General features: G+C 39.5%; 1 protein-coding gene and 1 long non-coding RNA gene across 11 annotated transcripts in view; one reads left to right on the top strand and one right to left on the bottom strand.

Moving 5' to 3' along the window:
* Positions 1 to 27,468, top strand: part of FRYL (FRY like transcription coactivator) — a 261,657-nt gene that overhangs the window by 207,851 nt on the left and 26,338 nt on the right. For 7 of the 10 annotated variants that reach the window (XM_032334261.1, XM_032334264.1, XM_032334263.1 and 4 more), the window contains 13 exons: positions 1,854 to 2,058; positions 3,259 to 3,380; positions 4,440 to 4,630; positions 5,947 to 6,041; positions 7,093 to 7,706; positions 8,025 to 8,122; positions 12,215 to 12,385; positions 14,810 to 14,950; positions 17,838 to 18,035; positions 21,224 to 21,385; positions 21,511 to 21,585; positions 21,922 to 22,098; positions 26,770 to 26,973. In XM_032334261.1, coding sequence (XP_032190152.1) covers positions 1,854 to 2,058; positions 3,259 to 3,380; positions 4,440 to 4,630; positions 5,947 to 6,041; positions 7,093 to 7,706; positions 8,025 to 8,122; positions 12,215 to 12,385; positions 14,810 to 14,950; positions 17,838 to 18,035; positions 21,224 to 21,385; positions 21,511 to 21,585; positions 21,922 to 22,098; positions 26,770 to 26,973 — 2,453 coding nt within the window. The remainder of the gene's footprint in view (positions 1 to 1,853; positions 2,059 to 3,258; positions 3,381 to 4,439; positions 4,631 to 5,946; positions 6,042 to 7,092; positions 7,707 to 8,024; positions 8,123 to 12,214; positions 12,386 to 14,809; positions 14,951 to 17,837; positions 18,036 to 21,223; positions 21,386 to 21,510; positions 21,586 to 21,921; positions 22,099 to 26,769; positions 26,974 to 27,468) is intronic. The other 3 variants (XM_032334260.1, XM_032334259.1, XM_032334255.1) reach the window with 1 other exon arrangement.
* On the bottom strand, positions 1,104 to 20,356 carry LOC116585068. Its single transcript, XR_004283452.1, has 2 exons — positions 20,180 to 20,356; positions 1,104 to 1,158 (listed from the first exon to the last, which is right to left on the bottom strand). It is a non-coding gene; the product is annotated as an uncharacterized LOC116585068 (long non-coding RNA).

Genomic DNA, 27,468 nt, shown 5'->3' with positions numbered 1-27,468 from the left:
AGTTCAAGAACCATTTACATTATTTATTCACTTGTAAAAGAAATAAGCATGGAGTGTTTGAATGTTTTGCCTTTTAAAGGTCTTTGTCGTACAAATTTTAAGTTCTCAACATGCAAGTTGAAGATCAGTGAAAGAGCTTAACTGATTGAGCACAGTTATAGAGAAGACATTGAACCTGTATTAGATTCCTCGAACTCTCAAGATCTGAAAAATGGACAGAGGAAGGCATATAATGTTTTTTATTAACTTGATTATATTTACTGTATGTATGTATGTATTTTTTAAAAGATTTATTTATTTGAGAGTGAGAGAGCACATGTGAGTGGGGGCAGAGGGAAAGGGAAAGAGAATCTCAAGCAGACTCCCTGGTGAGCACGGAGCCCAGTGCGGGGCTCGATCTCATGACCCTGAGATCATGAGTTGAGCTGAAGCCAAGAGTCAAGGACACTTAACTGACTGAGCCACCCAGGTGCCCCTATATTTACTGTATTTAAAATGTTATGCATTTTTAAGTCAAGTAAGTTCCAAGTTATACATTTTGAATAATGAGGTCCAAATTACTGACTTTCATATAAAAGTTATTTCATTGTTGGTATGAATTTCTTTACTTTGCAATTTATATTTTCTTCTCTCCTGATAGCCCTAACTTACTACATTTGTCTGTATCATCAAGTTAATAATAGATGATCTAGAAAGTGTTTTTTATTTTTTTATTTTTTTATTTATTTATTTGACAGAGAGAGATCACAAGTAGGCAGAGAGAGAGGAGGAAGCAGGCTCCCCGCTGAGCGGAGAGCCCGATGCGGGACTCGATCCCAGGACCCTGAGATCATGACCTGAGCCGAAGGCAGCGGCTTAACCCACTGAGCCACCCAGGCGCCCCTAGAAAGTGTTTTTTAAAAGTGAAATAAAAACTACCTTTTTTCACTAGTCCTATAACGTCAGATACAGGGTTAAAGTACTTTGTTAAAACCCTATTATTTACTTAAAACTGTGTAGTTAGTAAGGAAACAATTAGGAATTATTTCACCTTTTAAAATGTGATTAGAAGATCAGTAGAATAAAGCTTACACGTAATTGAAAATTCCATAGTTCATTTTTGGTTTTTGTTTTTAAGACTCCTTTTGCCATCTTGTGAAAATCGGCATTAGTAATGGCCTCTAAAAGAATTTAATAATTGACATAATAAAAATATTACAAAGTTTTGAAAATTATCTTTCTTCAAGTAAAATGAAGCGGGAAGTGTCAAGTCCTTTCCCTAAGAAAAATCAGTTCACGTTGTGGAAACGCTGGGCTCAATGCATGTTGAGACAATGTGCTAGAACATTAGGAAAGTGCCACTTTCAGCTTCCCCCAACAGATGGCAGTAGAGGACTTCACAGTAAATCCAGATAGTTAAGTTTTGGTTTTGTTTTTTTAAGATTTTATTTATTTATTTGACACAGAGAGAGAGAGAGAGAGAGAGAGATCACAAGTATGCAGAGAGGCAGGCAGAGAGAGAGGAAGAAGCAAGCTCCCGCCAAGCAGACAGTCCGATGAGGGGATCGATCCCAGGACCCCGGGATCATGATCTGATTCAAAGGCAGAGGCTTTAACCCACAGAGCCACCCAGGCACCCCAGTCCAGATAGTTAAGTTTTAATAGGAGGCTGTGGAAAACAATGTTGGCTCCCAGACTCATGCGCTAGAATTTGGTGCTGATGAGGTTCGCACGGGAGAAGTGTTGATTCGCACCAACAGGTGCCAAGATTTCCCACGTGGGTCCCGTATAACCTGTGAGGAAGGAGGATTTAACTGTAGATAGTGTGTGAGATCCTTTCCTGTCTGGTATTCACGCCATCTTTTCTCTTGCAGCGGGCGTTAGTGACTTTATACCTGATTACCAGCCCTCCCCCATGACTGACTCAGGGCTTAGCTCAAGTTCTACCTCTTCTAGTATCAGCCTAGGAAATAACAGCGCTGCCATTTCCCATCTGCACACCACTATCCTCAATGAGGTTGACATCTCAGTAGAGCAGGATGGAAAAGTCAAAACCCTCATGGAATTCATTACCTCAAGGTAACGTCACAGCTCTCGCCATTCCGGCAAATGGTCTGTGTTAAGTTGTTCTTGAAATTTGTCAGCTATGGGGAGCCCTGTTTTTCACTGCTGGCGGGCCACTGATTTGGAATACACAGGTCTATACTGTGTGACACTTGGAAAAGTTGATGCCTCCAAAGACGTCTTTTGTGTTCACATAGTTCCCCCTGAGGAGGACCTTAATCGAGTCTGGGTACCAAGTGGCCAAAGAGGAGGCCATATTATCAGAATACATATTCCACTTCCATTAGCTACATTGGCAGTCATCAGATTTTTACTTACAGCCTACTCTTTACAAGACACCATAAGTAGGGAAGACATCGAGATGGGGACAAGGGGGTTGGTGTTCCACAGCAAGAGAAAAATCACCAGGAGCATGAGAAATAAAATGTGTTTGGAAATGGTGAGTAAGCCAGTCTGACTGTAATGCTGAGGGAGATGTTTCTAGACGAGAAAACTCTGAAGGCACGGGAGAATTCAGACTGGAGGGCCATGAGGCCTAGGCCACAGGCTACAGATCTCTCATCTTTCCAGAAAACAGAAATTATTGAAAATCCTTGAGCTGGATGGGACGGGGGTGGGGAGCACAATTAAATATGTTGCGAACAATCCGTCTCAAGGCAATGAACAGGATAAATTAAAGGTTTTGGAAACTAGTGGCTAGTGACCTCCTAAGGTTTTCAGGGCCCTCTGGGCCTGAGGTAATGAGGAGTTTAACCCTTACTAATCAAGGCACAGCCTTGAGAATGCAGATATTTTAAAGAATCAACAGGAAATCGTTCCATCGTAAACATTCCCTATATTTTTAGCTAGTAAATTATTTTCTTTGCATTACAATCTAAATACACTGTAGCCTCTCCAAATTATGTTGTGACCTGTAACACAGAAACAGTAACCAGTACTCTTCTCCCTTGGCAGAATTCGTCATCTTTTCCTACCTTCTCCGGGAGAATTTAACTATAATGACAGAGGCTGAAATTTCTTGTAACCCGGATCTTCCTCTACTTGAGAGAGCCATTACACATTCAAGTACATAAATAATAGTGGACTGTATGCATGCTATTTGATTTATTCCGCTGGTGTCCTTTCTCGTGGCAAAGGCACATTTTAGGTGATGAGGAGTGAAACTGTTAATGCCAGTTTAAAACCAAGGGAATTATGTCTGTTTTCTGTTTTCAGAAAAAGAGGGCCCCTTTGGAACCATGAGGATGTTTCTGCCAAGAATCCTAGCATAAAGAGTGCTGAGCAGTTAACTACGTTTTTGAAACATGTGGTTTCTGTTTTTAAGCAGTCAAGTTCAGGTATCTTCTATTAAATATTTCAGATGATGCTGACTTTCAATGAGATATTTTAATGTGATGTGAAAATTTCTGATACTGCTTAGCAAAGAGTTGACAGTGGACATGTCTGCATTAAAAAGTTTTAGATAGGTTTTTCTTTCTTCTTCTTCTTTTTTTTTTCTTAAGATTTCATTTATTTGAGAGAGAGAGAGAGAGAGGGAGCATGGGCAGAGGGAAGGCAGAGGCAGGGGTGGGGCTGGTGCCCAAGACTAGATCCCAGGACCCTGGGATCATGACCGGAGCAGAAGGCAGATGCTTAACCGACTGAGCCACCCAGGCACCCCTAGACATCTCTTTGAACTCATTTTTTTTTTTTTAACTCATTTGTGATAACAGATTTGTTTTGGTTCGAGAAAAACTTAATCACTCCTTAAAAAATAAGAAAGTCACTTGTGACATTCTGGGGTGGTTCTTTTCATATGTAATGACAAAGTTACAGTGCGGTGACATATTAGGAAACAGTTACATGACGGGAGCATAGGCGGAGGTGACAAACTCAAATTCTGTTTTAATCTGTAACAGTCTTCTATGATCTAAACTTGACATTTGAAAATCAGAGTAAAAATGTATCTGTTTAAAGCACTGGTTCTCAACTAGGAGTGATTGTTGACCCTCGGACATCTGGCAATGTCCGGAGCCATTTTTGTCACAATGGGGGGGGGGGGGTGAGGGACCACAGGTCACTCTTGATGTCCAGCTGGGCAGAGGCTAAACCACTGCCACACAAGTATGCCGCACAGGTCCACCTTCACAACCAAGGCTTGTGCGGTCAAAACGGCAGCAGCGCTGAGGTTGAGAAACCCTGTTCTCCAAGAACACTGCCCTGGAGATGGGAGCGGAGAGTCCTCTAAAATGCACATGAGTGTAGTACAAAGACAAGGCACTGACTTCTAAAGTCTGAGTGCCTGCCCGGTTTGCCAGGCGGTGTGCTGGGCGCTGGGTTTAGAATGGTTCACGTCTGGTGATAACCCTGCCTTCCAAGCAGCGGGAAGCACTCACTGGTACCCTTTGTCTCCGCAGAAGGAATGCATTTGGAACATCACCTTAGTGAAGTTGCTCTGCAAACAGCACTTTCTTGTTCTTCTCGACACTATGCCGGGAGATCCTTCCAGATTTTCAGGGCCCTAAAGCAGCCTCTTTCTGCAACTACACTTTCTGATGTTCTCTCCAGACTCGTAGAAACTGTAGGGGACCCAGGGGAAGATGCACAGGTATTGCTTTAAATTCTTTCCACGCCATTGAGCTACTCACTGTCAAGGTCTCAGTTGCCGAGTACAGAGCATAGCAGGTCTGACGGTTATGGAGAATTTGTGTCAGATGCTCACAAGCAGGCAAAGAATTATGAAACAGAGTTTTGTAAATGATATTTAGTAACATACTAACTGAATCAAATATCTAGTGCCTGTTAGAGAAAGCTTTACATTTACACACGCACACACGCACATTTGGATATTATTTTGGGATGACCACAAGGTAAAAGAGATGGGAAATTAAATTTAAATGGAGAGTGCTGAGTTTTTAAGATAAATTAAGTGAAATAATGCAATTGAGAACTTACGCCTATATAGAGTAGAGATTTTATTTACACTGTTCTAGATACTGGGGATACAGTAGTGAACAAGGGAAAGTTCCTGGCATTCTAGAGCTCACATTCTACTGGGAAAATAAGCCTCTAATCCACCAAGAATATGTAACACAATTTTATTTAGTAATTAATGCTTTGAAAACAATAAGGTGGAGTAACAGGTTAAAGAGTGGCAGGGAAGAGGGAGTTGTTTGTATATATGATCATCTGAGAAGGTGAGTTTTAAACACATATGTAAAAAGTGAGGCCTGAGAAATAGGACTAACAAGTGCAAAGGCCCTGAGGCAGAAGCAGTAGGCCTTTCTTTGAAGAACATGAAGCAAACCAGTATGGCTAGCATATTGGATGGGGTAGTCTAGGTAGTCAGGAGTTGACATGGGCAGGTCCAGACTGTGTGAGGTCTAGTAGACCCTGGTGTGAGGTGGGCTTTTAGTTTGAGTTGATGACAAACAATGCTTCTAGGCTTTGAGAGGAAAGTGATGGATATAATTTGCTATTTAGAAAACTTCAGAGACCTGGTAGAGAGTCCTTAGGAGGGCAGTAGGACTCAGCTAAGATGCTTATTGTAAAAGTCCACACTGAAAGGGGGGCAGTTTAGATTAAGGGAAGCTGTGGAGGTGTAGAGAGAGGTTCGGATTTCGGATATATTTTATAAGTAATATTTTCATGACTTGCTGATAGGTTCAATTTAGATGTGAGACAAAGAAACAAAAGTGACTCCGATTTTTGGCCTGAGCAATTTTGGGTGAATTGTGCCATTATAACCATTAGTTTGATGAGTTTTCATCAGTTAGCAAGATCATGTTGCTCAAGAGTTTAATCATTTTGTAATATTAGTGTTGAGTTCATTCTAATTTTAAATCTCATCGGGAAGTCCGTTAGGACTTTTTTTCTTCCAGAGCATAATTAAATGAAAATCTGCCCTTTTTTTTTGCCCCCTAGGGATTTGTGATTGAGCTGCTTCTTACGTTGGAATCTGCAATTGATACTTTGGCTGAAACCATGAAGCATTATGATCTTCTTTCTGCCCTTTCTCAGTAAGAGTTTAAGCCAGACGAACTGTAGATTTGTAGTTAGAACTCCAGTAGCTAAATATATGCATAACTGTGACATTATATTATTATTATATTGGTAGTGAGAATAATACCAAACAACTCAGATATATTACCAGTGGGAATGAGAGCCTCGGACAGGGAGGCCGTGTGCAAAGTCTTACAGAGCTGTAAGTGGCAGGGTGTTCTTCTGAGGCCCTGGTCAGAGATCTTTCTGCTGCACGACGGGACATCAGCATCACCGCCCAGCTCTGTTCCTGCCACACCCAGCGTCCCACTGCGTCGCACACAGCGGGCCAGCCCCCTCCCGGCTCACAGCAGCCGCAGAATGTTCCTCTCCCACTTTCTCTTCCTCACAAATCCAAATTGGCTTATCCTTCAAGACCCTCTCACCACCTAGCCAAGCATTTCGAACTCCCTGAGGGTGGTGTGAATTATTCCATTTTGGGGGTTCCCATGGGGTTTTCTTCAGAGTTTGATAACAGTAATTAACAAGCTATAAATGTTTACATCTCCCCGTCTCCCAACAGACTTCAGTATTCCTAGCGCTTTGCATGCTGCTGGCACCTATAAGCAGCATTCTCTCATTATTTTTATGAAATCAATGATAATTGGATGTGAGGGAAAAGGAGAGATCAAAACTAAATTTTTGAGCTTGATTTTTGGGGGGAAAGAGTGCGCATAGACAGAAATGAGGACATGGGAACCATCAGGTCTGGGGATAAGACAAAGGAGGTCTGCTTTGGACTAAATCCTAGAGCGGAAAGTTGCCAGTGATTATTGTGGCAGAATTTTTACTTCAAATCAAACGTCATCCAGCTCACGGGACACAGTTAGCCACGGCAGGAAAGATACTGTTGTACATTTCGCTTTCATATGGAGGAAAGAACCGAAATTTGAATAAGTCAAGTCAGATATACTCTAACATAATTTTTCCTGATTAACAGTGCTTTTTCAGTGTTTTCAAGAGTAAAATTGAGCTAGCACAACAAGTGATGGTACATGGCATTTATCTTTTCTTTCTTTTTATTTTTTGGTCCAGAACCTCATACCATGACCCTATACTGGGAAACAAGTATGCAGCTAACAGGAAAAGCACTGGACAGCTCAATCTAAGCACAAGCCCCATTAATAGTAGCAGTTACTTGGGATACAACAGCAATGCAAGAAGTAACTCTCTGAGACTAAGTTTCATCGGTGACCGAAGAGGTGACCGGCGGCGGAGTAACACACTGGATATAATGGATGGACGGATAAACCATAGCAATAGTTTAGCAAGGACTAGAAGCCTCTCCTCTCTGAGAGAGAAGGGAATGTATGACGTGCAGTCCACTACTGAGCCTACCAACTTGATGGCCACCATATTTTGGATAGCAGCATCATTACTAGAATCTGATTATGAGTACGAGTACCTCCTAGCACTCAGGCTTCTGAACAAACTGCTTATCCACTTGCCTTTGGATAAATCGGAGAGTCGAGAGAAGATCGAAAATGTACAAAGCAAATTGAAATGGAATAACTTTCCAGGCCTTCAGCAGCTCTTCCTTAAGGGTTTTACCTCAGTCTCTACACAAGAGATGACCGTGAACCTCCTCAGTAAACTCATCGCTGTCTCCAAACTCACGCTGGTGGATCCTTCCCAGCTGTCAGGTGATGTTAATAGAATTGCACCAGCTCTCTGCTTTTGAATGGAGTGAAGTGTAGACTAATGTGTTTTGAAGTCTACTAATTTCCGCTTTTCCACACAGAGTCACGGGTTGATTTGTTTGCTTGTTTGTTTGAGTACACGAGATAGCTTCAGTTCCTTGGTAAAAGCAAAAAAAAAAAAAAAAAAAAGATTGTAGAAGGTCAGGTGTTTCAAGAAATAAAAAGAAAATGGTTTCCATGAACCATGAAGAAAATACCTTTGGTTTTTAAAGTCATGTGCAATAAAATTGGTTATTGTTTGCTTTTTTTTTTTTTTGATAGGCTTTCCTCTTAACATCCTTTGCTTATTGCCTCACTTAATCCAGCATTTTGACAGCCCAACTCAGTTTTGCAAAGAAACAGCTAGTCGAATAGCAAAGGTAAGCAAATGTTATGCTGACAGATAATGCTAAAGGGAAATTTTTCTGGAGTTTATCTTAAAGGGGGGAATCTCTTAAGTCTTTCTACTGTCACTTCCTCTGTGAATTTCATGTCTAAATTTTTATTCTTTTCATGCATCTCAAGGCTTTTACAGTAATGATGTAAGCTACCACTCTTCAAATCACAGTGAATAAAATTATTTGTTTAGCGTATTGCTCCTCTGAGTCGAGTCTTTATCCGCTCCATTTCCCTACTTTATCTTCTACCTCTCTGTCAGTCTCCAGTTCATTCATTTGTTTTACCAGATAACTTGCTGAGCACTGGGTTGGGTGCCAGAAATGCAGTGATAATCAAAGGAGACAGAATACTTGCCCCTGTGGGTCTTAGAGTAGGGGTGCAAGCAAGTAAGTAGACAGTCCCCTAGAGTCTGATAAGTGTGCAATGAAAGGACAGGTCTCCAGGGGCACAGAGAGCAAAAGTCTGCCTAGACAATGAAGGCTGAATAGGATAAATCAAAATAAGATCCCTCCCTGGATGAGAAACAAGGAGCAGGGTGAGGTTAGGTTTCCAGGCAGGAGAAACTGCATGTGCAAAGGCCCTGAGAAGAAGAGGGAATAATACACTCTGTGACTCCAAAAGTTCTCTCGCCCCTTACTTTTGCCCTTTTCCTTTTAACATTCTCTTCACCTCTCTTTGTTGGCTTCATTCTGTTCCTTATTTTCTTTCCTTCGAAGGTTTCTGAAACAGGAACGTACCGATTTTTAAATCATCCGTTACCATTTGTTTGAAAGTGTTAGAGCTCTTAATCATAATTTTAAAGAAGAGTAGGACTTTTATGAACTTTTTAATAATTTCAAGAATAAAGAACCTTGCCGTCTGCTTAAACTTAATTCTTAATTTTCTTTCTTCTTCCTTTTTTTTTTTCTGTCAATTATTGAGTCTTGGAAGAAGGGCTTTACAGACTGAAAATATAAACAGTCATGAGAAGGCATTCTCTAAACTTACAAGCTTGTATGTACAATAGGAAATCAGCTGAGGTGGGGGAGATGAGTGAATAAAAGCAGAAAGAAGATAACCTAGCTAAAGCGGGGGGAGAAGAATCAGAGAAATTTGCAACAAAAGGGAATAAGCAAGTGAAATTCTCTGAACGAGCTTTTTTATATAAGCAAATCTTTAAATAGCTACAGGTCATTTAACAAGTAGCACAACAGTAGATGGAAAGGCAAGCATGCAGAAAGCCAAAGAGAGCACCCGCCTCTCCAGGGCCCGGATCCTAGCACGGGCAAGTGCAAAGTCATTTCTGAGCTGCCCTGGCCCCATGAATCCCGTTAACAGCCACACACACAGAATCCTTTTTGTTAATTTGAGAGATACTCGTTAATAAATGACAAGGTAATATTTAATAGAGTATGCTGTTGAATCCCTCTCTGATTAAATTGCTAAATTAATAAATTAGATATGGAGAGATCTTTAACATAACTGTTTGAAAAGCATGCATTTAAAAAGAAGAGCCATTGGGGTGCCTGGGTGGCTCAGTGGGTTCAAGCCTCTGTCTTTGGCTCAGGTCATGATCCCAGGGTCCTGGGATCTAGCCCCACACCTGGCTCTCTGCTCAGCAGGGAGCCTGCTTCCCCCGCCCCCCGCTCTCTGCCTGCCTCTCTGCCTACTTGTGATCTCTGTTAAATAAATAAATAAATAAAATCCTTTTGATAAATAAATAAATAAATAGAAGAGCCATTACTGTAGTTAGTGGAAACCTATCTTAATTTTGAAAATGATTGCCTAATAAAGCCCAACAACATGTATTTGCATTAATGAGGTCTGAAAGTGATACAAAATAATTAAAATATTGTTCACTTTAATATTCTAATGACCTGTCATTAAAAGAATGTCGTAAACAAGTTCTTTTTTTTTTTTTTTTTTTTTTTTTGGTGAGAGGTAAGAAAGATTTGGGATTTCAAAACATAAAAAGCACCAGTCCTTTAATGAGGGAAGTAGGAGCATTTAGAATGGCAGGGGATGCTGTTGGAGACCCTCCTTCCGAATGCTGGCCCAAGCCAGGAGCCCAGTCTGGGCTGGCCCAAAGGCTGTGGAAGCACGGGAAACTCCCAGATACCTTTCTGTTTTTAAGAAACCAAACACAGCTTTCTATGAGTCATAAATTGTTTTTAAGTCTGTTTTCTTCCTGTTGAGTGGGACACAAAGAGTCCCTCTGTCTGCTTTCAGCAGCCTGCAGGATATGAATTAAATTGATTCCTTAATTATCCTCTCACTTAAAACTGTTGAAAATCATTTTCTGCCATTATGTGCTTCCTCATTATGCAAATATCCCTGGTTCTGTTTGTGCCCGTGGAGAGCACAGAACTTCAAAGTGAGGCAACACTTAGGACAAATATTGTCCTTTTAAGCTATTCATTATAGTAAAAATAGTATGCTAAAAATGTTTGCTTATAAGACATACTCTTTTGGGGTCATACTTTAACCCAGTCATTCAAAAATTCCAAAATTAAATCTAAGCCGTTGTCTTTACAATTACACAGCATCTATTCCTAACAATTTCTTCCTCTTCAACAACAGGTTTTTTAAAAAATCATGCTTTAAAAAAAATATTTTTTAAGGACAGAAGAGTTCTTTAAGAATGACTTATTTTTCAGAAAAGAATGCTTTAATATTTTAAAGAACTTACTTTAAAATAGTAAGATGATTCTTAAAAAGATAATAAGTTGTAAAATTTTAAAATTATGTGATTTTTAAAAATAGTATGATTATTGGATTTTGAAATACAAATTTTTTTTTCTGCCTACCCCGTCTGTCTTATGGGTAAAAGGGTAATGCATGAAACTAGCTTCTTTTAACAATCTTATAAAATAACTTCTAAGATACTGCTAGGAGTCCACAGTCTCTCATGCCTTCCTGTTTCAGGCCTATCCAGTGATAACATCCACATGATGAGTCTGAGTAATAGTTACGTTCATCTGAAAGTTGAAAAGTACATATATTTTAAAAGGTAATATTCTGCAGTTGACCTTGAACAACACAGTGGTTGGGGCACCAACCCCCTGCACTGCTGAAAATTGCAAAAGACTTTTTACTCTCCCCAAAAGTAATTGCTAATGTCCTGTTGACTGTAAACCCTACTGATAATGTAAACAGGTCATTTAACACATATTTTGTATACTACCTGTATCATATACTATATTCTTACAATAAAGTAAACTAGAGCACAGCAAATGTTACTACAAAATTCATAAGAGAAAATACCTGTACGGTCCTATCCTGTATTTATCAAAAAGAATCTGCATATAAGTGGACCCGCACCCCCTCTGCCCCGCCGTTGTTCAGGGGTCAAGGGTACTTGATTGAGGTTCTGTAATACTGGATCAGACAAACTCTAGGAAGTCCGCACATTTTGAAATGGCCTTAACTTACTGGCCAAGACCTTAAGAGTTTGTGGAGGTTTCCAGAAGAGCGAATCTGGGGTCCGTCCTGCAGGTTCTCATGCACGGGGTCCTGCAGGATGGCCTGGAGAGGCAGAACTCAGGGTTTTATCAGAGCCCCAAGGAAGTCCTTTGAATAGGTCACGCATGTAAGCGCCTCTGCAGTTGACTGTCCTACTCAGAGAAGCAGGGGAGCTTGAGACAAAAGCGTTTCTGCTCTGGCTCAACGTCTCTGAACCCCGTGGAGCCTGCCTGTTGCGTTAATGTGCGCTGAACCAACCACGTAGGGATTTTACAAAACAAAACTCTTTACAAGACAGCTGCTAATGATATGTACCATTTCCAAAACCATGTATGGGTTTTGCCAGAGGCAGCTATACAAAGCATCAGACTGACAAAAACAGAAGTCCTACTATTTAACCCCCATGGGAGTTCTCGACATCATAATCATCTTTCCATGTTACCCATTAAGTTACTCTCTCAAGAATGCCTCTTGCTATTTTTCTCTCTTTTCTACTGTATTAAAATAAAATGTACTAAAGCTTCAACATCTACCTCTAAATTATTGAATAAACACGTTTAGTATAAAATAAAGTTTGAACTTTGAATTGGCTTTCTTTTAAGTGAGTGAAATTTTTTCCTTTGTTTTTTTAGGTGTGTGCAGAAGAAAAATGCCCAGCGCTTGTCAACCTCGCTCACATGATGAGCTTGTACAGTGCGCACACCTATTCTAGGGACTGTTCCAACTGGATCAATGTCGTATGTAGATATCTGCATGACTCCTTCTCAGATACTACATTCAATCTTGTGACTTACCTTGCAGAGGTAAATTTACCAAAAGGAAAAAAAAAGTCCTTTTTAACTCTTCTGTGGGAAAATTTTCAAGTAGACTTAGTTCTAGAAGCAGTACTGATACTAACGAATCTTGAAATTGTCTTTGAAAGTGAATATAGATAACAACCTTTTTAAAAGGAAAATACTGGTAGTTCCTTTTCAAGTAGAAAGAAAGTATAAAGTGTACTGTCAAGTATAAGGGTTTGTTTTTTTTTTTCATTTTCAGTGTGTATTTTCTCACTCACTGTCCTTAGGTGACATAAAACTCAAAAAAATGTACATTTCACCTTTATTTCAAATTAAAAATGGGTTTTCAGTGGTCTTGATCCTAGAGAATGGTTATAATTTTTGCTTCTAAAAAAATTAGTTCTTGACTTTGAAATCCCATTCTAGAATAATACAGCATGCAAAGGCTTTTTCTCCTGGCTAAGTTCTTATTTTAATGATACTTTTGCTTCCTGTTTTAAAATATGATTTGGGTGGCTAAAGATGGAATTATAAAAACACTAGCCCTACAACAACATAGAAAGTAAATATTTATTTGTTGAGGAACTAACTTCATACCTAAAAAAGTAAATTATTGTTAGATATCCACAAAGAATCTCAAAGAGTCCTAGTTACTAAAAATGCTTGTCCGCTTATAATAAAGTGATACCTTCCTTTTTAAAACTTGATCTCTAGGGTGCCCGGGTGGCTCAGTGGGTTAAGCCTCTGCCTTCAGCTCAGGTCATGATCTCAGGGTCCTGGGATCAAGTCCCAAATCAGGCTCTCTGCTCAGCAGGGAGCCTGCTTCCCCCACCCCTCTCTCTGCCTGCCTCTCTGCCTACTTGTGATCTCTGTCAAATAAACAAATAAAATCTTTAAAAAAACAAAACAAAACAAAAAAACTTGACCTCTAAAAATTAAATGTAAAACACTGTATCAGTTTAAAAGAAATTATTCCTAACTCAGTAAACATTTTAAATATTTGCTCATAACACTGTTAAGCCTAGCTGTGTCACGGATGTTGACTTTAATAGCATGCCTTAGGACTGGTGTGCAATTTTAAGGTGTTGCTTTTGATAGGTTTGCTACCATCAACCTTAGATTTAGGAGAGATTACGATGGGGCAGGGGCATCAGGCTGGCTCAGTCAGGGGAGCATGCAACTCCTGATCTCGGGGTTGTGAGTTCAAGCCCCGCATTGGGGGGTGTAGAGAGTACTTTTTAAAAAGAAAAATTCTTAAACAACAAAACAGAGAGCTGACAATGGGAACTATCTGTGTAGCAGCTTCTTAACCTGAATAAATGCAAGTCTCTAGCTAGGTTTATCTTATACCTACGCCTTTAGGACAAGAGCCAACATAAAACCAAGGCTAACTTCTACAGCCTGTTCCTTCATTGGCTTTGAAGTCAAGCTCCTTAGATCAGCTTCACATTGGTGTCGCCATCAAGCTCACCACTAAGGTAGCCCTAGTTCTCCCATCCTGGGGTCATGGAGTCTGGAACTGGGACAGGACAGCCTGTGTGTACCACATTTGTAACTGGTTTTCACTCTGTAGAGAGAATGCTTTGCCCCAGATGTTACCCTCAGTAATGTAAGTTATCCTTGTTTTATTATCATTATTAATTTGGAAATTATTACTGACAACAGTACTGAAACCAGTTACGTAAACAATATGAAGTTTAGATAGTATGACTGCTTTTTCTTCTTTTTTAAGATTTTATTTATTTGAGAGAGAGCATGAGCAGGGGTGAGTGGTGAAGGGCAGAGGTAGAGGGAGAAGCTGACTCCCCAGCAGAGCAGGGAGCCCAACATGGGGCTCGATCCCAGGACCCTGAATTCATGACATGAGCCGAAGGCAGACACTTAACCAACTGAGCCACCCAGGAATCACATGATTATTATTTTTTTAAAAGTCTTATGGACATTGAGGAAGGTATGTGCTATGGTGAGTGCTGTGAATTGTGTAAACCTGGTGATTCACATACCTGTACCCCTGGGGATAATAATATATTATATGTTAATTTAAAAATTAATAATTAAAAAAAATCATGGTTAATCAGAGGTTAAGAAACTTGTCCAAGATCACATAGCTGATAGGTGCCTGGTATGAATGGTTTGGGGGTAGGTATTCTTTGGTGATGGTGGTATAATGATTTTTTTCTTAACCTAGAATAAATGGTGGTCAACTTAAATTAGTTAAGGAAATGAAAAAAAAACTAAGGTTAAAATGAAAAGGAATTATTGATCCTTTCTCAACCAAGGACAAGTAACAGTAACAGACATTATCTTTTACCTTTATTATATATTAGTTTGTGGATTTCTCATCTAACCATAAAATCATGGATTAAATCTATTATGTTTTCAACATCATAAATATAAATATTGAATTTCCTTAACCTAATGAAAGTATCCTTTTTAATACTATTTTAGCTGTTAGAAAAAGGACTGTCCAGCATGCAGCAGTCGTTACTACAGATCATCTATAGTCTTTTGAGTCACATTGACCTCTCTGCTGCCCCAGTCAAGCAGTTTAATCTGGAAATCATAAAGATTATTGGCAAATACGTACAGGTGAGTGAACACAACATTTATGTATAGAATCATTCATTGCAAAACCGTTTATAATCATAAAAAAACTCTTTAAAGGTCCCAGAGTAGAGAAGTAGGTTAGTCCGGAAGTCATGTTCCCAGGAATATTTACAACATGGAAAAGATGTTCTTAATGTAAGTGACAATAAGCAAAATCTGAATGGTAGGGTTGGCATGACTCCTAATTTTGCTGAGTCATTGTATCTGTGGAAGTACATTTCAGTAATGACTGGAAAGAATGTACACAGGTGGCAGCTCTCGTCACCTCTGGACAGGACACGTGTGACTCTTTTGGGCTTTCCTGCTACTCACGAGGTTCTACATAGTTAACAAATGCTACTTTCAGAAACAGAAGAGCTCTTCATAGAGTCTATGTTTTAGACTTGCTTTGTGTGTCTGATACAGGGAGCCCAGATATATAGAATGTGGGAAATAAAACTTGGTTTCATGTAAATGATGACAAGTCAATCTGGTCTGTGCTGAATTTCACCTTTGAATTACCTGTTAAGAAGGGCCTTGCTGAGCAGATAAGTATTGTGGATACACCTTATTAAAGAGAAAAACTCTCTTAAGAGTCTAAAAAAATTAATATTTTGTTTCTACTCCAGTTATATTGCATTCACTAAAGTAAAACTTAAAAATGGAAATAACTTGGCTAGCAATGAGTTTTGTTGTAGCCCATATCTGAAAGTAATAAAACTGTGTTGGTTTCCATTATTCTATTAGGTAATCCAAATTCTTTTTATATTCCCCTGACGGTCAGTGAATGCAAATATTCAAAAAGCATAAGATTTCTTTGTGACCCTGTTTATCTTCTCTATCTTCTTTCTCAGTGAATAATGTTTCACCAAATAACAACTGAATAACAATTACATGTTTTTTTCTAAAGAACATTTCTCTTTTCTTCTTAAGGTGTCGAGAAGTTAACTCATCAGATATTTGCTGGGTCTCCCACAGAGACACATACCACATTGAACTACTAATTTATAAAGTGTAGATGCATTTTTTTTATGTTCAGAACCACAGGTTCACTTGTCCACTGGGCAAGCGAGAGATCATAAGAGGGCATAGATTTCTGACTAAGTGAATGGCATATTACCCATCCAAAAGGAACAGCACAACTTAGCTTTCCTTAATGGCTGCCATGTTGGAGGACAGATCCAGTGTGGCGAGAACACATAACTTTTGTAGAGAAGCTGGAAATGTGGGTTTTTCTCTAAAATCTCCTAATTTCGAAATGTTGACCCAAATTTCTTAAATTTTATGTGAACCCAAGTCATATTTAGCTGATGGGCCATCACAGTTAGTGACTTCTGCTTTATTCAAACATAAAATATTTCACAGAATGGAACTCCTCCTGATAATCTTTTTATATTTGAAGCATAACTGCCAGTATAATTTATAGAAACACCCCTGACGAAGTTTTAACTTTTTACAGTGTCCAGAGCTTCTAGTTATTTCTGTCAGAAAAAAATGTCATAACTTTGTTAAATATAAACTACTTGTTTGTTTGTTTTTACAGTGACTTACGTGCTTAAAATGTCACAATATCTATGTGGACGTTTTTATAATTATTAAATATTTTGTGCTTTAGGCGTTCTCATACTAAGATGTTATTAGAGAAATTGGATGACTCAGTTCTGCCAAAGACATTTCACTTGCTGTTGATTATTGTTTTAGTGACATTTTCACCTCAGAATGGTCAACTGTGACACCGTATGTAGAGCACAGGTTGAGGTGTAATTTTGTGACCATAAGTCAGAAAAAAAAAAAGCAGTTTTTTAATGTGTATGCTTTTCAGTAGATGGCAAAAAAAAAAAAAATACTATAAATTCTTTATTAGAAATTGATTCTTCTTTGGGCGCCTGAGTGGCTCAGTTGGTAAAGCGTCCAAATCTGAGAGCGAGCCCGTGTGGGACTCTGTGCTGGGTGTGGAGCCTGCTCAAGAGTCTCTCTCTCTCTCTCTCTCTCTCTGGGTGTGGGGGAGAGGGGTCCCCACCCCCACTTGCACATGTACACTCTTGCTGGGGAGAAAAAAAAAAAGAGAGAAAAAGAAAAAGAAATTGTTTCTTCTTCTTCTCTACAAGTATCTGTTATGGTCATGTAAATCATTTTTAAATTATGTTGGTAGAAAGACTATACTTTCAGGGATCATTTCTATAGTTTGTTAAATTATGTTGGTAGAAATACACAAAACTAAAAGCAGAAAAATAACTCAAAGACCTTAATAACTCCAATAACTGGGCCTTTTTATCTCCCCAGTGGCCAATCAAAAGACGACACAGCCACAAATGTAGGGGAAAACTCACCCTATACAACTCAGTAACCCCTGAGAACATCACTTTAGCTGTAACGACCAATCAAAATTAGAAATCATATCGATCCTACCATTCAGATTTGGGCTTGGGCCGTCAAGAAAAATCTAAATTTTTTTAGTTTTTTTAAAATATTTTTATGCCTGAAAAAGAAAATATGCATTAAAAGTGTCTCCAAGACTTTAAATATTTTAAGTTTGGAGTCTTAAAGCCATAACTTCATGCATCTAGAAAGTTCATATATATACAACCCCTTTGTTTACCACTATGGTGAGATTACTACATAGACTTTCTAAATTAATATTTACAAGTGCAAGGTATTCTGAGTTGGTAGCATTATGTATATGATGTCTCATGAATCCGACAATAGAAAATAATTTCCTTACCTGTTGTAACTCAGATCCTCTGTTAAAGGACCTTAAAGTGAAAATGAATGATTTATAAAAAGTTTTTGTAAAAACAGTATTTTCATTGCTTACAGTGTCCACTTAATTTTTGTTCATAGTTAAATATGTATTTGTAACTTTTATATGCCTATTATTTTTTTAAACCAGAGTCCTTACTGGAAGGAAGCCCTTAACATATTAAAACTGGTGGTGTCTCGCTCTGCAAGTCTTGTTGTACCCAATGATATACCCAAGACCTATGGAGGAGATCTAGGTTCTCCTGAAATTTCCTTCACCAAGATTTTTAATAATGTCTCTAAGGAGTTGCCTGGGAAAACCTTAGATTTTCATTTTGATATCTCTGAGGTAAGGTGCTCTATTAGAAATGTTCGTTGGTTCATTTATTCACCCATGCAATAGTAGGAAACGACAGTGCTGTGGAAATGGGGTGGTAGTGGGGAAAAGCCCTGTCATTAGGGGCAGCCTACATACTCTTGGGGAAATGGGTGAGTAAACATTGTGAGAAGTTCTTTGGTTGGAAGTCCGAAGTACTGTAGGAAGATACAGCATGTACCTCTAACCTGATCTGCGTGTTGAAACACGAAGTAAGCCTTGACAGGCGTATAGGGGAGTTTGGGGAGGGAAGGTTAATGCAAGAAAGAGCAGCATGTATGAATAAAGCCTTGTACGTGTGAGAAAGCATGGTGTTCTGGAAATTTCGGCGCAGACTGTAGAGAACGGAGGTGTAGAGTAGGATGGGCGGTGAAGCCGAAAGCACAGGAAGGGGCGAGATCATAAGGACCTTGCAAGCATCATAACAAGATGGTTTTATCTTGAAGCAGTAGAAGCTTTTAAAAAAATTTGTAACTGGAGTGGAAATAGTGGGATTTGCATTTTGGGAAATTCACAATGGCAACAGAATGGAAAAATAGACCAGAGTGGGGGGGGGGGAGTCAATCGGGAATCTGTTAGAATAATTAAAAAATAATGTTGGAATGTGTCTAGGCAATTGCCAAGGAAATGAAGAGGGTCGGGATGGGTTTCAGAAAGCCTAAGGAAGTCCTACATGGGGTTTCCTGGGAAGGAGAGGAGGTGTACTAAGTAAGGAAGAGGCATCCAGGACAGTCGCTTTGCCGGCAAGGTGAGTGTTGGTGCCATTCAGAGAGAGTGAGAAGGCAGAGAACAGATCTTGCCGGAATGGGAGGGTGATGAGGTCAGTCTTGACTAAACCAGCTCTGACACTAAGACACATAAGCTGCCTAGTAGGCAATTAGATTTTAAGATCTGAAGTTTTGGAAGAAAACTTGGATGGAAGTAATCATGTAGGATCTTCAGTGACCGTTAAAACTGTGAAAGGAGGGTGCCTGGGTGGCTCAGTGGGTTAAGCCGCTGCCTTCGGCTCAGGTCATGGTCTCAGGGTCCTGGGATCGAGTCCCGCATGGGGCTCTCTGCTCAGCAGGGAGCCTGCTTTTCTCTCTCTCTCTCTCTCTCTCTGCCTCTCCATCTACTTGTGATCTCTGTCAAAAAAATAAAATCTTAAAAAAAAAAAAAAAAAAAAACTGTGAAAGGAAAAATAGAACTAAAATAAACTACGACCCAAGAAGCCCAATACTTTAAAGAGTGGCGCAGGGCCCAGTGCAGAAGGGAACCTGGGCCCTTTATTATGTCACATATTTAACACAAATCTCACATAAAAAATTTTGACCCTTGTTGGGAACCCCTAATTTTTTTTCCCAGCACCAGAACCCATTCTTATTGGCCTTGGAGCCATGAAAATCATCTTTCAGAAGCCAAAGAAGGAATTTTCAAGAAGGACGTTACTGAACAAGCATTGTAAGGAAGTTGAGAGTGATTAAAAAAAGAAAGAAAGAAAGATCCAGGGGCACCTGGGTGGCTCAGTTTTTAAGTGTCTGCCTTCCACTTGGTTCATGGTCCCAGGTTCCTGGGATCAAGCCTTGCATTGGGCTCCCTGCTCTGCGGGAGCCTGTTTCTTCCTCTCCCACTCCCTCTTCTTGTGTTCCCTCTTTTGCTGTGTCTCTCTGTCTCTCTCTGTCAAATGGATAAATAAAATCTTAAAAAAAAAAAAAAAAAGGAAGATCTGATTGGTTTTATATCAATCAGGATCATATAGATTAAAAAAATTATTTTGCTGTTTAGCCTTGGTATTAGAATTTATCCCAGGCTTATGGGTTATGTTTTTTAGATAGAAAGAAACTATGTTTGTTGCTAATTTTTTAGTTAATATCAGAATTCTAGCATAGGGCATGATAGAGAAACCGGGCTTTCCTGTTCCTAATTATCTTGTCTAAAGCAGTGGTAAGAATTCTCAAAACACTTGATATGCCTCATTTCAATTTGTTTCCTCAAGAATTCCCAAGTACCTGCTCTGCGTAGGCAGAGGGGATATAGTGGGGGAGCAGAGATGAATCACATAAGGTCCACAGGGCTCACGTGTAAGACAGCAGTGGAAACAAGGCCCCAACACCAAGCAGATGTCCACATGTAATTACCCAGATGTGTGGTATCAGGGAAGGCCTCCTTGGAAGTCTGGCGTCCCCATTAAAAGATGATCACGGGTTTGGTTGGTTGGTGAATATTGCATACAAAGAGTGCACCATGTGCCAAAATGTAGGTCCCTGAGAATGTGGTGTGTTTGGAAAACAGCAGCAAGTTAGTTGTGCTGGAGTGTGAGCTTCAGGCGGGTGTGGTAGCAGTTGACGTCCGGGAGATAAGCAGGAACCACATCATAAAGGGACTTGGTTGATACACAGATGAGCTTGAATATTATTTTCAAATATAAATTCAAGACTCTTCACAAAGCCAGAATAAATATAAATGAGTTTTGGATAATCACAGAATTTTTACTGATACAAATTTGGAAATGTTATATATCAGATTTGGAGTAAGAAGCTACATAGATATCTTCCTCTTTGGAGTTGTTACTTAACTTGAATATTGACAGAAGTACATTATTGAAGCACATACAGCAATATGAACGGAAAAAACACCAAAATATTAATAGACGTTAAATCTAAGTGATAAGATTACAGGTTTTTTTTTTTTAATCATCTTAATATTTTCTGAGGTTTCAAAGAGGATGTATTTTATAACCCTGAGGAGACATGAGGAGGTGGTGGTTTTTTTAAAAAGCAGATCTCTATTTAAAATAGGAATAAGCTCTCTGTAGTCTTCTGAGAGAGTCATTTTCAATAAAGCGAAGTTTCCAGATTTAAAAAAAAAAAGAAGAAAAAGAAGACATCATGGGCAGCCCCTGGTTGGCTCTTTCAGATAAGCGTGCAACTCCTGATCTTGGGGCTGTGTTTGAGCCCCACGTTGGCTGTAGAGATGACTTAAATAAACTTTTAAAAATAAATTTTAAAAAAGACATCACTACCTTTGATTTTTGTAACATCTACTTCATGCTAAGTAATCTTTGACCTTTTGTTGTTTTTGGTTGTTTGTAAAAAAAAAAAAAAATGTCCTTATAGATACAGTATTAATCCTTTCATGTTAGAATATCTGAGTCAGACACCACCATTTTTGTTTCTATGCAGACCCCAATCATTGGAAATAAATATGGCGACCAACATAGCGCAACTGGGAGAAACGGGAAACCGAAGGTCATTGCTGTTACTAGGAGTACTTCCTCCACTTCTTCTGGTTCTAATTCTAATGCCTTGGTTCCTGTTAGTTGGAAAAGGCCACAGTTATCACAGGTACGTTAAAAAAAAAACCATCAAAAGCAAAAATTTATAGAAGAATCAATTTTGTTATATGTACGAAAGCTCGAGAATTTGCCTTGATCCGTAATCCTAACATTCTGAATCTTTTTTCCCCTTAGCGAAGAACAAGAGAAAAGCTAATGAATGTGCTTTCTCTCTGTGGTCCGGAATCTGGCCTTCCAAAGAATCCATCAGTGAGTAACCATGACCGCACACGTAGAAGTTTTAAAAATCCTGTTGTTCCGTGAAAAAATGGAAATGCCTCCATCTCCTTGCTTGCCTCTTCTTGCTTCCCTTACTTTATGGTATTAACTAAGAATGAAAGAGATATTACTGGTCTCTGTGGCACTGGGCAGTTATGGTCATTAAGTATTCAGTCAGTTAAACGTTAAAATGAAAACCAGATTACAGCTCGGAGTACATTGGCAGAGCAGACCTGTGGTGGCTTCTCAGGCACCAGTCCTCAGACACAGAGTGACGAAGCTGACAGGTGGCTTTTGTTTTTGTTTTTGTTTTTGGCCGGGGCTCAGGTTGTATTTTCTTCTAATGAGGATTTGGAAGTCGGTGACCAGCAGACCAGCCTAATTTCTACAACAGAAGACATGATCCAGGAGGAAGAGGTAGCCGCAGAAGATAACAGCAGTGAACAGCAGTTTGGCGTTTTTAAGGATTTTGACTTTTTAGATGTTGAATTGGAAGATGCAGAGGTAAGGATGTGGGCTCTCCATTATCATATTTATAGTTTACAGTTGCAAGTTTATGAGAATTAAGGATTTGACCATAGGATCTTTACTAGTTAAGGTAAAGAAGGTACAAATCCAGTTAAATGGGTGACAGGTGTTAAGGGCATTTGCGATGAGTACCAGCCGTTGTAGGAAGTGATGAATCACTAAGTTCTGCTCCTGAAACCAATATTACACTATATGTTAACTAACTGGAATTTAAATAAAACTTGAAACTATATACACACACATATATATATATATATATATATGTCCATAAATTTTTTTTTAAAAAAGAAGAAGGTAAAAATCTGAATTGGGAACAAACATGATTAGTTTGATTAGTCAGTAACAGTAGTCTGAAACAAAAGAGGAAAGAGGAAATCTAATTTTTAATTTTTTCCCCAGAAAATAAAAAGTGAAAAATGGGTTTCTTCCAAAGTAGGTCTTTAATTTAGGGCATGCTTAGACTTAAATGTTCCACATGAGCCAAACAAGTTAAGGTACAGCAAAATGATTAAAAAAAAAAAGTATTAAAATTTATCAAACACCGTTTTGAAGTATAAGTACAGACGTTTACACTAAGTTAAGTTAAATTAAATGAACTTACATGAGTACAAAGGCTTCGGCTTTCTAGAACTTTCTCCTGTGGCATATGACCGGTATTCTACCTGTGAAATCCTCACCATTTTCTGCTTCACGATGTAGCCAGCTCCCCCAAATGACCCATTTCGTTTAGCACCGGAGGGCTTCTTTCTCCTCTACACTGAGTCAGTCTAGAGTAAGTTGACAGTTGTGTGTCAGTGTAGGTGATTTCGAAACGGAAACTAAGTCAGAAGGTGGATTTATTAGCTTACAGAACTGAGAGAGGCCAGAGGTAGAGCTTATTCGGATACAGCTCAGTGAGGTCTCTGGTTATGTCTCTGCAGCCAGCGAGGCTCTGCCCCTCTCTGCACGTCTCTGCCAGATGCTTATGTCCACAACGCAGCAGGGTTCAAAGCAAGTGAGGGTCACTTCAGAGATGCTCTTGTGCTGAAGAAGTGGAAGTGGAGAAGTTGCTCTCCTAACGTTTTTAGCACATTTCCCATCGTATGATTGGGCCACGCTGGGACATTAGCTAATTTCTGGAAAGTCGTTGTGGTAAAGAGAATAGGATTGTCTCGACTGTGTTGGCCTATATAGGGACCTATTTCTGTAGCTCAGTCCCTAAACTTCCAGCTCCTAAACCTGAAATGTCTATGGCACATGGGTTTAAAACATGTGCACTCTAAAATTTTTATAAATATCTCTATTCCAGAAGCCTTAATGGCTTGTCATCTAGTAGCCACACCATTGTCAGTTGAGATGTCTTTCCCCGAGGAATTGAAAGTCACTCACATAATCGTACGCATTCATTAACCCTCTTGGAGGGATGTTTTCCTTTGGCTCTGATAGGTGAGGGGGAGTGAAACCTAATGGCCCGTGCCATGCCACAGCATTAGCTGCTGAGAGGAGACCCTGTAGGGAGGGCCTGGTCCATGCTTCAGCCTTCCCTGCACCGCGGAGGATATGCGCACGGTGGCCCTGGGTCCAACCAAATGCCTTTGCACTAGCTTGGCCGTGGACAGGCTTCCATAATGGCTCACCACTGACGTTCCCGCAGACCCGGGGGTCACCAGAGTCTCAAAACAAGTATTATTCAACACCACGTAGGGCAGTGGCTTTTAAAGTTGTTCTTTTTTTTTTTTTTTAAACCATAATCCATAGTTAATACATTTTATATCATGTCCAAGTATCTAAATACACATACCTTTAAAATTCAAGTTTCAGGGCGACTGAGCAGCTCAGTCAGTGAAGCCTCTGACTCTTGGTTTGGGTTCAGGTCATGATTGCGTGGGGCCTGGGATGGAGCCCTGCGTGGGGCTCCCCATTTAGCACAGGGTCTGCTTGCAGACTCTCTCCCTCTGCCATTCCTCCTGCTCAAGTGTGCACTCTCTCTCTGTCTCTAAAATAAAATAAATATAATCTTTAAAAATGTTTAAATTAAATTAAAGTTTCAAGAATATGCAGCCTTGGGCATCTGGCTGGCTCAGTCAGTGCAGTATGACTCTTGACCTTGAGGTCATGAGTTCAGGCCCCAAATGAGGCATAGAGATTACTAAAAAAAAAAAAAGAATATGCAGCCTTACTCTGTTATGCACACTGATATTTCCTATTCTCTTCCATTTTTTTTCCCCAAAATGGCAGGCCATCACCCTCTAAAATTGATTTCACATCCCCAATTTGAAAAATATGTTGTAGGAAATAGGGCTGGCTTGAATAATCAGGTAATAAAGTGTGACGGACCAAAGAGGCCTGCGGCCCTATCTCAAGGGCATCATGAGCAGCTTCTAAATCTTTTGTAGTTATTTGCTTTTTTCATTTGAGAGTTTAAAATTTCTAAAGCAGACAGGCTCCTGACATGTTTGTAATGGTAAGGTTATTTATTTTGTTTGCCTTTTTTTTTTTTTTAAGAACTCTGTAAATGCTTCCAAGTTGATCCCATAACCTAACATGTCAGTAGTAACAAATATGGCTTTTTTTTTCTTTTTTTTTCTTTGGCAGGAGGGAGGGAGAGTGGGGGGGTGAGAAAAGAGAGAGCAAGAGAGAGAGAGAATCCTAAGCAGGCTCCACACCCAGCATGGAGCCCAACGCAGGACTTGATCTTAAAATCCTAAGACCATAGCTTGAGCCGAAATCAAGAGTCTGATCCTTAACTAAATGAGCTGCGCAGGTGCCCACCCCCGCCCCCGGCCAAAATACAGTATTTGAATAGAACCTTAGTCAAATTAGATTAAAGATATTTAATGTAGTTTTTTCTTCAAGTTGGTGATTTGGGGAGGGTGGTGTTAATTTATGCCTTATAAATTAGGCAAATCAAAAAAGATTTTTAAAAACCTAAATATAGTCTTGCTTAAAACAGGGTAATAGGAAACACTTTGCTACAAATCAAATGGGACTGTTCATTAAACTTCTAAATCACCCCCAACCTGGAAAGCTACCCATGTGTATTCATTAATTCACCAAATAAAGATTGAGGGCTGTATGCCACTACATAATGATATTTGAAATATCTTGTAGAAAGATAGCTTTTCAAACTTTGACCTTTAGGGCCTCTGATAGCCTGAGAAACAGGGAAAGATTCTAGGGCCAAATGGGCAGAGCTCCTGGCTACCTGTTTTCAACCAGAGCAGTTTGGGTTTTGTACATCAGTTTTGCATGGTTGACTTCCATTTTAAATCTCATTTGAAATAAGTATTCCTGGGGTGCCTGGGTGGCTCAGTTGTTAAGTGGCTGCCTTTGGTTTGGGTCATGATCCCAGGGTCCTAGGATCAAGCCCCAAGTCGGTCTCTCTGCTCAGAGAGAGAGAGAGAGAAAACAGTTCTCTAATAAATAAATAAATAAATAGATAAATAGATAAATTTTATTTAATAATAAATAAATAATAAAGTTTATAATAAATAAAATGTTTTCTCAAATAAATAAATAAAATGTTTATTTTATAATAAATATAAATAAATTTTTATTTATGAATGAATAAATAAATTTTTTTAAAGAATTATTCTTTTGCTTTATTAAAAATTTTGAAAACCTCTACTCTGGACCATCCCTCTTAAGTAAAAAGGAAGACAAATCCTATTTGGCTGGCCAAATTGTGGTAATTTGTCACATCAGGGCTTACGAGAGAATATAAGAATTACATCCTTGCAGAAGGAGGATCGGTTTAGAGTAACCGACACGTAACTTACATAAACCCATAAGTGGCATGAAATTGAAATCTGTCCTATTTCCTCTTGAACTTTTGACGTTATCCAGGGTTATCTTCTGATAGCTTTGATCTTGATCTTAAACTGTTTTATAGCAGAAAATGGGTTTAGCCAGAACCATCCTGCAGACTAAAATAATTGTGACCCTATATGTTGTCAACTGAATGTGGGTATTTTAAGTCAGTTTTGCATCGTATCAAGTATTAAAATCCATGTAAATTTCGAAGATTTTCCTAAAGTTCGTGTTGCCAGAGTGTATCATAGAAATGTTGTTTTAAGTGTCTGTCTCTGACTTCTTCATAATATATCTTGCATAAAAAAGTAATTTGAATCACCTGTTGGCTTCCTACTCAGAGCTTAATCCAGAGCTTGAATCAGTCTTTGGGTTTGAGAAATCACAAAGAGTTTTCCCCCAAAGTGTAGTGTATATTTAAATGTTTGTCTTCGTTCTTTCTAATTCTGTGTGTTTTCCTTTTTGCTAACCAGGAACTGCAGGTAAGTTGCAGCCTGGTGTTGTGGACCGTTTATGTGTTGTCATTTGTGACGTATGTGTCTTCCTCACGGTCTCATCTGTGTTTGTGTGTTAGAATAGAAATGGCCTAGATGGTAGGTTTAGTTGGTCCCCGGTCACACATGATAGAAAGTCCAGAAAACTATTTAGTTAAAACAGGATCAACCAAATCTTTTGATCTCTTTAAGTATAAATATTTAAGGAAGTTTTAAAAAGTTTCGAGACATTGAAGGGCTGATTGAAACTCTGCTTATGATGATGCATTAAGTGCTTTTCATCCGGGTACATGTTTTCCTGGTGTAGCATGTTTGCCACCTGCACACGTACCTGCGTCTTAGAAACCATGTCTTGCTTTTCCAGGGTGAAAGTATGGACAATTTCAACTGGGGAGTCCGCAGGCGCTCACTGGACAGTATTGACAAGGGGGACACTCCGTCCCTGCAGGAGTACCAGTGCTCCAGCAGCACCCCCAGCCTGAACCTGACCAACCAGGAGGATACAGACGAGTCGTCCGAGGAAGAAGCGGCGCTCACTGCAAGCCAGATCCTCTCACGCACGCAGATGGTAAACGGTCACCTTCCCAGACGGCGACAGTCACTCTCGCTTTCCCTCTTAACTTCCAACCTCGTCATTACTCTGTCCTGGTTTTTCTGATTTTCATTTCACCGTGGGTACAATGCACATGCTGAAATGAAAATTAGAAATTGCACTGCTAATGCAGCATTCCGTGCACGACAGGACTAAGCATTTACGTGGAGGCTGAGCACCCCTTAGCGGCTAAGAACGTCGCCTCTTCTCTCGGAGTGATGGCGAGTCTGCCTCTGAAACTAGTAGTACAGCATATGTGAATTCAGACAATAAATTTTTAGAAATTACATATAGGACCAAAAAATAATGACTCTCAGGTCAAGATAGACATGGTTACGTGGGGCTTTTCCACGTTTGTAGTTTTTGCCTAGTGAGACCTACCTCGTGTGAGCTGAGGCAGCACCGATTCCATCAGAGACAAAAGTGGGGGCAGAGGTCATTGTAGGAGGTCAAAGAAGCTCTACCAAAGCT

This window comes from Mustela erminea, chromosome 2 (genome assembly GCF_009829155.1).
Source record: "Mustela erminea isolate mMusErm1 chromosome 2, mMusErm1.Pri, whole genome shotgun sequence".
Taxonomy (NCBI): domain Eukaryota; kingdom Metazoa; phylum Chordata; class Mammalia; order Carnivora; family Mustelidae; genus Mustela; species Mustela erminea.
This window is presented reverse-complemented; position numbering and strand designations above follow the sequence as displayed.